Source organism: Chionomys nivalis, chromosome 11, assembly GCF_950005125.1.
Source record: "Chionomys nivalis chromosome 11, mChiNiv1.1, whole genome shotgun sequence".
NCBI lineage: Eukaryota > Metazoa > Chordata > Mammalia > Rodentia > Cricetidae > Chionomys > Chionomys nivalis.
In genome coordinates, this window is record NC_080096.1 from 41,066,009 (window position 1) to 41,077,065 (window position 11,057).

General features: G+C 43.5%; 1 protein-coding gene across 1 annotated transcript in view; it reads left to right on the forward strand.

Annotated features, from left to right (window-relative positions):
• Nucleotides 1-10,733, forward strand: part of Cimap2 (ciliary microtubule associated protein 2) — a 31,064-nt gene extending 20,331 nt beyond the window's left edge. The window contains exon 10 of the mRNA XM_057785485.1: nucleotides 10,661-10,733. Coding sequence (XP_057641468.1) covers nucleotides 10,661-10,733 — 73 coding nt within the window. The remainder of the gene's footprint in view (nucleotides 1-10,660) is intronic.
• The last annotated feature ends 324 nt before the right edge of the window (nucleotides 10,734-11,057 follow it).

Here is an 11,057-nt window from a genome sequence, read left to right on the forward strand (position 1 = left end):
TAGAAAATCTAAGTAACATGACTACAAGCTTGACTATTATAGGTGACTCTCTATTAACCTATATTTCTTTATTATACATTGCATTTTAAAATGAGCTGTACAATCACAATACCTTAATCAAGAGCAGAAATATATATATATACAATATAACAAAATTGACCTTAAGTTTAAGTTTATATCAATAAACCAAGATCCATACCCATGCAAATCTCTATAGCATATCCTCCTTTAAATATAAAAAAATTTATGAACAACATTTGGGAATATGGGCATAGTTCCTCTCCAAACTGCTTCCTGACTTTTGTTGGGCAAAGTAATTTTTTGAGGAGTGTTCAAGGTGGCCTTTTAGGGGGGTCTCGGTCCATCAAACCACACTAGTCTGGAATGATTCCACAGGTTCTCATCCTCTGTGGAAACAAAGAACCTTTTTTCCAAAGCAACATATCCTTAGATCCATATTTTGAAATCAGGATAGCTTCAATATATATATATATATATATATATATATATATATATATATATATATATATATATTCGTTTGGCTTAGCAATCTCCAGAATCAAATGTCTCTCTGCAGTCAAAAAATTCAAAGAAAACACAATAGTACACATAATCCAGACTCTCTGTGTATTTTCCATCTTTACATGGCTTTTCTTAGTCTATTACTTTTTACTCCTTTAGTCTATGACTGTTTGTTTTTAAACCATTTATTCCTTTTTATAACTCTCTATACTCTTTTTCTTCTCTCTCCCAAGCCTACATACATTTTTTTTAAACATACTGTGATCCATTTAGAGGTCTTTTGTGTCTGAATCTGTCCTTATTGTGAATCTGTAAACCTTTTCTGACCAGAAGTGCTTCTCAAAATGTTAAGTAATCCCTTCTTATGAACTTAAGTGGCACCATCACTAGGGGAAATACAGCACTGCCTGCTTGCCCCACTCAGTTCAGCATGGTGGAGCAGAGGTATGTTTAGTGCAAGTCATGATCACAGCCCCACTTTAGGCACACAGTGGGTCTATGTTGCCATTAAGCAAGTTGTAGCACTCTGTTCACAAACCCCACTTAAATGCTCCATAGCTGGGCCTCCAGAATCAGCAATGAGAAAAGTAACTATATAAAACATTTACAACTAAAACTACAGTGTTAAACATTCTCCAAGGCACCTACCTGGCTGCTGAGAGTGGGGTAACAAACTGACACTACTCAGGCTTTCCCTCTGTATTCCCGTTTGCGTTCAACTTCAGTCCCATTTCTAGTGGTGCCTGATGCTGCCAACTCTTTAGTCTTTTTGAGTAGGAAATTTCTTAGCTTTTCCCTCTGCTGACTTGGGGCTTAGATTCTTGGATCGTCTCCCTTACCACTCTTCCACCCCCATTTCTACGTATGAAATACTCTTTTGCATATTGATTCTTCCATCCATTTGTTCGCGTGGGTCTATGCTTTAAGAGTTTTGTTTTATTTTTGGAGAAAAGTTTATTATAGACTCACAGGTGGGAGTTTAAGTGGGAGAGAAAATGCCATGTCATTTGAGTTAAGCTGGCATGCAGGTGAGCTGCATGGCTAGAAAGGAGGGAAGCCCAGTGTTACACGAAAAAGCATACTTCAGTTCTCTGGCCAGCATTAGCTGTAAGACTCTTATTTATTTACTTTTAGTTTAGTGAAATTTTAGGAGAGAACGAGGCTAATATATTGTCTCAGTTACTTTTCTACTGCTGTGACAAAATACCGGGACCAAGGCAATTTATAAAAGAAAGCATCTAATGTGGGGGCTCACAGTTCCAGAGCTTAGAGTCCATGACCATCATAGTGGGGGGCATGGCAGCAGGGAGGTAGGCATGACTCTGGAGCAGAAGTGGAGAGCTCCCATCTTATCTACAAGGATGAAGCAGAGAGCTGAGGATGGTGTGGGCTTTTGAAACCTCAAAGTCCACACCCAGTACATACCTCCTCCAGCTAGGCCACACCTCTTAATCCTTCCCAAACAGTTTCAACAAGGGCTATTATCATTCAAACCACCACATGTATCCATTTATCTCATGTGAAGTATGATACAATTTCTGAATTTCAAAGGTAACATCTTATTAGTATCATATCTAAAAAGACAGTATTTTTTTTAAAAAGGCTTTTCTTTGTAGCCCTAGCTATCCTGGAACTTGCTCTATAGACCAGGCTGGCCTCGAATTCACTTGCCTCTGCCTCCCAAGTGCTGGAATTAAAGGTGTGTGCCACTACCTCCTGGCAAAAGAACATATTTTTAAAGACTTTTTTTTTTTTTTTTTGGCATTTCCTTTATTGTTGCCTTTAAAAAAAAAACTTCCTTCATTTAAATTTTCAATTGATTCTGTGTGTGTGCATGTGTGCATGTATGTATGTGTGTGTGTGCATGTGTGCACATGGACAGCCATGTGTGCAAGTGTCAAAACCCTTATATGGAAGTCAAGGACAATTTCAGGTCTCTCTTACCATGTGGGTCCATGGGATTGAATTCAGATCCTCATGCTTAAGAGAAAGTGGCCCATCTCACTGGCCAAAGGTAGCTAATTTTAAACCTAATCAAAGTAGTCAGGCATGTTTTAGGTTTCTTTTCTGAAATATACATGGTAGAAAAAAATTTTTTTTTCTCAAGAGAAAAAATTGGGTTGTAGCATCTTCTTTTAGTCAAAATATGATTTGTATTCAGATAAGACAAATGAGAGCTGCATGAGGATTGAAGATGTATTTCAAACATGTCTTGTCTGAAAAGACTACTGGGGGCTCCTCTCTAGTCAGACAAAGAGTGAATTAGTACAAAGAGCTCAAGAATGGGAGAGTGCATAAAAAATTGATCAGGCTACGCTGTACCAAACTAATGTAACCAACAGCAAAAGACAACACAATATTCAAATACCAAGCAAAGAGGAACTGAAGGCAAAATATTAATCAGAACAAAGATAAATATTTTTGCTTTGTTTGTTTGACAAGTTCTTGCTATGTAACCTATGTAGCCCAGGCTGGCCCATAACTCACAATCCTTCCACTTTAACCTCCCAAGGACTGAGATTCCTTGAGTGTGCCACCACATGCCACTAGAAGATGAATATTTGGTCATGATAAACATAAAATCCATGAAGAAGTTAGAATAATGACGAACCTTCACATACCTCAAATAGGTGATCAAGTCCCACATTATAATGGGCAATATTTGGAAGCTTCAGATAGACAAATTTTACCCTGTTATTTCAGACACTTAAGAGGCATTTATAATAACTGTCTAGGAAAATCTCAAAAGGGTTTAAGCTAAAATGTCATTCGTAGAAAAATGTATGTGCATTTTACTAAACATAATATGATAAAGCAAGAACTTAATACCAAAAGGACAGTTCCCCAAACCAGAACGTGGGAGTTGGAAAGCACACTTCTTTTTAAATTACACTTTCCATTAGTGAACAAACAATGGCCTTAGTTATGGGACTTCACACATATGTGCTATTACCCAGGCTACCATCCTTCCCCTGCCTTCTCCTATCCCTTGACTTGTGCTTATCAAGAAAGTCATCTTCTGGCTGGGTGTGTTTCTAATCCCAGAAGAGGCAGTTAGATCTCTATACACTCAAGGCCAGCCTGGACTACAGAGAAAGTTTCAGGTCAGCCAGGGACTGCATAGGTGGACCCTGTTTAAAAACAAACAGACAAGCAAACCTCTAAACAGCTCTTATGTCTAAGAGAATAATCAAGTTTTGAACTGGTTAGAAAATAATTCCAACGAAAACTGTAACTATAAGCCTGTGAAATACAGTCAGTCGAAGCACCTGGTCCAGGAAGATCCTCAGCTGTGGCTGCTTCCAGTAAGCAGTGGGAGGGGTAGAGACTGGAGGGAGGGCTCTGCCCCTAAGAGCAGGTATAACTGCAGAGGACCCAGGTTTGGTTCCCAGCCGCCACATTGGGTGGTTTACAACTGTCTGCAACTCCAGGGGACCTGAAGCCCTCTTCTGGACGCCTTGGGCATCTGCACCCACAGGTGCATACACTCCCACACAAACACACATTTACATTTGATTTAAACAACAAAATAAATCCCTAAAGAAAGTGTGTTGAAGAGATGGTTTTAGTAGTTAGGAACCCTTGCTGCTCTTGCAGAGGACGGGGGTTTAGTCCCCAGCACCCATGTAGAGTGGCTCACAATCTTCTCTAACCCCAGTTCCAGGGGATCTGGCCTCAACATGCAGCCATATCCATGTACATGCACACACACACATGCACACACACATGCACACACACATGCACACACACATGCACACACATACATGCACACACACACATGCACACACACATTTTTTTTTTAAATTTAAAAATCAACAGCAGGAATAAAGCAGTGAAAATGAATAGAGACTGGAGGGGAAAGGGTTCTCACCTTCTTACCACCCTTCTATGTTGATGCCTGCCACTGTTCCAGGGTGGTGGCTGTGGTCCTGTGTGCTTGTGATTGTGAAATGTGGAAGGTCACAGATAGCAGAGGTTGCTGTCGAAGTGGCTGGCCTGCATTTTCTCATCTTTTAGCTCAAGTAAGCACGGTTTGACGAGGCTCATGAAGGGATCTGCCAAGTACCGCCGGAGCAGAGACAATGCAGGGAACAGAATGTGTGCCTCTGACTCTGACCTTGTTCATTATTGTCTCTTCCTGGGCCACGGTGGGAGATATGTCCTTTCCCAGTACACTGTCTCTAACCCGGGTGAGGGAGAGCATGTGTGAGAGAGGAGCAGAATGTGGGAGGCCATTATCTCTTTCACGGTCACCTGCTTCTTCTTGGGCGGGAACCACTGGGCCTCAGGCTTTCAATCAGGCAACCTGCCTGGGAAAGAGTGCTTTTCGTTCTACTGTGTGTATAGTAGGTCCTTCATAAGTGTGTTACCTCCACAGCAGACCTCCTTCTGGCTACCTTTTTGAATCTTTTGACTAAGACATTTTGTTTTGTTATAGGCCTCCAGACCTTAGTATAAGTGACTTCACGATGGAAGTACCATTTAGGCCTTGAAACCCAATGTGTAGGCAGCACCACCTGCAAAAACAATAGCAAAGACCAAGTCTACCAAAGTCCACAGTTCTGGGAAAGTTCCTAAATGTACTGACCTTGCAATATAACAAAAAAGGTTTCTATAGTTCTGTTTCTGGGTAATGATGCTTACCAACTGAGGTGTGTCAGCCCAGGATGGGATTTTTGTGCTTCTCAGAGTTCACCCTGAGAAAGGTTCGGGATTGTACTTGGGTCCTGAGCACCCAGTCTGTGGTCAATGACTGGTTAATACAGACTCTCCCTGGACTTGAACCTGTGCCCGAATAGTCTTGTCTCTTCGATACCCCACAACATTTCTGGTTTTGAGACAGAATCTTTCCATGTAGCCCTGACTGGCTTGGAACTAACTATGGTATGTAGACCAGGCTGACTTCAGACTTATAGATATCCACCCACATCTGCCTCAAGGGCTGGAATTAAAGACATGCGACACCACACCCAGCCCTTAACTAGGATTTTAAAGCTCTGGTATAATGGTGCACACCTTCAATCCCAGCACTGGGAAGGTGGGTCTCTAAATTTGAGGCCAGCCTGGTCTACATACCAAGCGTCAGGCCATATAAGGCTGCATAGTAAGACACTGTCTCAAAAACAAACAAAAATAAAACAAAAAAGAAACTCTGGCCATGCGGAACAACGCCAGCCTGGCATCTCCCTTACTGGCCTAATCCTAAAGCCATTGACTGTACACGGCTGTTTAGTGCTTATCTGGGACACGCCTATGTATCAGCCATAACACTGTGTAAATACAAAAGCTTCCCTGGTTTTCTGGACAATGTCTCTTTATTTTCAGCCTCTTGCACATCCCAGGGTGGCGCATGCGTCCCCGTGGTACTGTGACTTCCTCACATGCCCACAGTGAGACTAAACAGAGTGTCTCTGTTCCCAGGCTCCAGCGTCTCGCTGATACCCAGAGGAGAAAACACATGAACACTTGTTAAGTGATAAGCCAACACATTCATTAATGAAATGGGCCAGCGTCTTGATAATGCACAAAAGGAATACTTGAGAAGCTTCTGGTTTTATTTGGCAGAAATTTACATTTTTTTGCGTGACATTTTATTATGAAAAAATTGAACATTGTAGGAAAGTTGATTTTATACTGTACACCTCTACACCCACATCATTTAGATTTGCTACTATGGGCTAGTGAGATGGCTTGTGGGGGACAAGCACTTGATGCCAATCCTGGTGACCTGAGTTCGATCCTTAGTGCTCACGTGGTGGAATTAGACAAGTGACTTGGGGAAGTTTGCCTTTGACATATGACACAGCATCTACATATCCTTTATATTCAACATTATTATTATACAAAATGACCACATTACTAATGTTTTCATGCTCAATGACGGATCTTCTATCACTCTGTCTATTAGACATCTTTAAAATATAAAAACTTTAAATTGTGTGTCTGTGTATTTTATGTGGGTATGTGCACATGGGTGCAGTGCATGGAGGGACCAGAAGAGGGCATTAGAGCTCCTGCAACTGGAGTTAACAGTGGTTATGAGCCACTGGATGTGGGTGCTGGGAGCTAACCTCAACTCCTCTGTAATAATGTACATGTTTTGAACCACTGAGCCTTCTCTTCGGTCCCTCTTAAACATCTTTTATTTTTGATAAATTTAGAGGAAATGGCAGCATTAATACACTTCTGCCAAAACACTTGAGGTATTCTTTCAGAATTTTAGCTTAAAATGCCATTCTTTACCTAAAAATCTCAAATTGCTCATAGTAATAATAAATTATTACATTCTTGGAACATGTTTGCAGTATACACAGTGGTTTTTAAATGTATATGTGTTTATATAGTTACTTTTCTCATTGCCATAAGAAGATGCCTGGCAGAAGTGACTTCACGGAGGAAGGGTTTCTTGTGGCTTGGAGTTGGTGGGCATAGTCCCCCGTATGACAAGATGGTGCCACAGCTCTTCTGTGGCAGTGGGAGTGTGAGGTGCCTGGTCACACTGTGTCCCCAACCAGGAAGCAGAGAGAGATGAACGCTGATCCCCCCATGCTTACCTTCCTGAAATTCCTGGACATTCTCATATACTGTTTGGTGAGAGTGTTGGGTGTTTGGGTCAGAAAGTGGGGTTCTAGGAAACCCTTCAATCCTAATCTGAGCCCAGAGAGAATCCCTGGAAATGGTGTATGCTGCGTGTGAGTAACAAACAGTGAGACCCGGGCACAAGAAACCCTTGGGCATGGAGCTAAGATACTTGGACTTCGTTCTGTGAGAAGTCACGCATTTTCATACAAATCAGATTTATTTATTTACTTATTTATTTATTTATATTTTTTATTTACCTCTATTTATTTATTTTTTCATATAAGGTCTCGCCATGTAGCCTAGGTTAACCCAAACTCACTATGTAGAGCTTCCCGCCGTAACAATAATGACTAAACCTCTGAAACCCTAAATCAGCCCCAATTAAATGTTTTCCTTTATGAGAGTTGTGGTCATGGTGTCTCCTCGCAGCAATAGAAACCCTAACTAAGACAACCATCCTCTAGCCCCGAATTTAAAAAATGTGTTTGTGCTATAACATAACTGCAGGTGTCATCTCTCAGGATTGTCCTGCTTATTTGGGGGGATGGGATCTGTCATTGGTCTGGAGCTTATCCTCTTGGCTAGGCTGATTGGCTAGCAAGCCCCAGAGATTTCTTGTCTCCCTCTCTGCAGTGTTGAGGTTACAAGGGCATGCTACACTCTTCCCTTCTTATGTGGGTGCTGGCGGTCACACCTAAGTCATCATGGATACAATGGCAGGCACTTTGCTCACTGAGCCGTCTCCTCAGCTCCTGGTTTCTGAGTTTGACAGATACATATAGCTGAGAAACCACAAGCCAGGAAGTTCCTCCATGCTGCCTGCATCAATGCGCTATGTCCATGCCAGTGACTAATATGCTTGCTGTTCCCAAACAGAACCGGCCATGCACGGATGCCTCTTTCCCTGTCATGTTACACAGTGATCTTGAAGTTACCCATGTTGTAGAGGAAGCTTGTTCCTTTGATGCTGAAATGTATCCAGAGTGTGGATTTCTGCCTTTTGTTCACATCTCAATCTTTATGAAAGCTGCCTTAAAGAGCTTATACAGTTTTCTGGATAGCCAGGTTTTCACTTCTTTATAGTAACTAGCCCAGAATGAGATTTTCTAGATCATTTGGTAAGCGCACATATAGCAGTCTAAGAAAGCCTCTAAGTATTTTGGGGTGCTGTACTTTTTGTATTTCACCAGCAATGTGGGAGGATTTACTTGCCTCACACTCGGGCTTCAATTTTGTATGACGGTGCTAGGGGTCGACACCCGTGACTTGTGTATGCCAGACAAGCTCTCCACTCCTGAGTTACAGCCCAGCCCCACCACATCAGTGTTCATATCGCATTTTGAATTTTTGTCAACAGAGTTCGGATTCGCATCTCTCCATGACAGGATGTTGAATTTTTATTTTTCACTTCTTCGCTGAAGTATTTTCAAAGCTTTTCGTTTGTTTTAAAGAGCAGGCTGCTTACATTTTTACAAAGTCTGGAGAAGTCTCTGTCTTTATTTTTGATTTTTACCTATGTGTCCATGGGTGTGTGCACATCATTAGTGCAGGTGTGCACACGAAGGCAGGTGCCCATAGGGGCTGGAGGCTTCAGACCACTGGGAAGCTGGAGTTATTCGTGATTGTGAGCCTTCCCATGTGCATGCTGGGAACTAAATGAGGATCCTCTGCACTCAGCAGCTGAGCCATCTTTCCGGCCCCCACATTTAGAGAATTCTCTAAATATTATTGGCATCAGTACTTTCTTAGAAGTCAGAATTTACAAAGACGAGTAAATATTTTCTCCCAGGTGCTCAGAAGGGTTTTAATGGGAAGTAACACTTGTGTTTTAGGTGGGTAGATGGAGTGGGGACGGACAGAGACAACGATTCTGCCTCCAAGTCTAGATGAGAGGTGAGGCTATAGGCAGGGGTGCAGAGACGTTAGACACAGACCCACCGGGGGCAGGAGAGGCCCCTTACTCTGGTGAGCCTCCTCTCCCTCCTTCATCCTTTGACTAATATCTGTGGTGTATCCACTCAGCTCCAGGTCATGATCAAGGGTAAGGAACAAAAGCATGTAACAACCACAGCCCTGTCTCCATGGAGACCTCGCCTGTTTAGTAGGGAAAACAGGCAGTAGCTGAGAGTGTGACGCATGTCACAATGGCTGCTAGCTGCTATTGGTCACAGGTAGCTAGGCGTTCCTATAAGGAAACCGTTTCCAAGTTGCTTGCAGGGTGGAGATCTGGACCTGAGCAGGGGCAGGGTGTTCGACTCCTGGCTCAGTATCTAAATGGTGGAAGGAACATGGGACTGAGATTGGAAGCTTGGGGATGCTGGGCCTGAGTCCTGGCCCTGATCCTGGCTTTATATGACCTCGTGCTAGCTTACCTACCTCTCTCTAGCCCTCAGTTTCCCTCTTAGGGCAGGGTTGTGTATTCTTCCAGGTGCTATGGTTTTGTTTGTTTGATTTTGAGAGGACTCACTCTGTAGCCCAGGCTGTCCTGAAACTCACTGTGTAGCCCAGGCTGACCTCAAAGTGATAGTAATCCCCTTTACCTCAGCTTCCCAAGTACTGAGATTCCAGACGTGAGCCACTATAGGTAAGTGGCCGATTTTCTTTTCTTTCATTTTTAGATAGGGTCTCACTGAGCTCAGACTGGCCTCAGGTTAACTGTGTAACTGAGGTTGGCCTTGATTTCCTGACCTTCCTACCTCTTCATCCCAAGTACGGAGTAGCCGCCTCGACGGGTCACTCTGTCTAGGGTTTGTAACCCGCCTGGCTGGCCAGTTATTCCAGGGTCACGGAGAGGCACCACCTGAAAGGCATAGGCTGATAAGCAGGAAGGAGGCTAAGCTTATTTGTCAAAGCCTCCGTTTATTAGAGTCATGGTTACAGCTTATATAGCCCCTGAATGGGGAGCTTGGGGGGCTGCCACGTGGTCCACGCCCGTCACTTAGTCCGAGAGGTTACGATGGGTCGGGTCAAGATTCCTTGGTCGGGAAGTCACAAGGTGACACACCTAGTTGTCTAGATAGTTTGGAATGTGAGGCAGGTTCCGCTAGCAGATAACTCTCTATTAACAGTTAATTTGGGTGTGAGATAGGCTTGGTCAATAAGACTATTCTCAATACAATTGGAAAGTGAAGCCCTCTGCAAAAACTCCTCACGGTGGTGCTTCCTATAATAATTTGGGGGGACACGGCTCCTGACAGCACGTGCCACCTCGTCCAGCTTACTGGTTTTTCTTTCTGTGCCCCTTTTGCATGTGTATAAAATGTGTGTGCGTGCGCGCATGCACATGTGTTTATATGTGTGTAGAGGCCTCATTGGGTGTTTTCCTCAGTCACTCTCTGCCAGTCTTCATGTGTTTCCCCTTGGAGCTCATAAAAGACATTCTAACTGATGAAATGTATAAGGGTAGAGATTCCTCCCTTAGAAAGGGGTCCTTTCTGGAGGTCATGAGTCCTGGCCTCTCAGTCCGTGTAGATGTCCCTGTGAAGCACAGCTGACTATCTCCTGTAGGCCCCCTCCAGGGAAGGGATCGGGCCCATATTTCTCTCTCTTTTTACAGGGAACGGATCACACCTTTTATGAAGGGCAAGTGCCCTCCAACTGTGGATTACAATTCGGATCCTACTCCTTAAAGCCACAGAAGAAGGACAGCCTGATGTGACCAGAGGGCCCAAGGCTGGAAGAGAAATCTTGGGATGGGAGGATGGAAAACGAAGCAGGGGTCTTGAAGAGAGGGGAGAGACCAGGAGGGCCATCTTTGCCGCAATGTCTGCTGGGACAGCGGGGAGGGGGAGGGTAATCTTATTACAAGAGATGCATTGTCCTAAGTTATCCCTTCAGCTGGTGACATGAATTTGGGGGCCAGGCTGCAGGTGGGTGGAAAAGGGGAATGTGGGTGACTCCCTGGAAACCCTTCTGCTGTAAACAGAGCGTGTACCAGGTTCACTGTTGTTCCA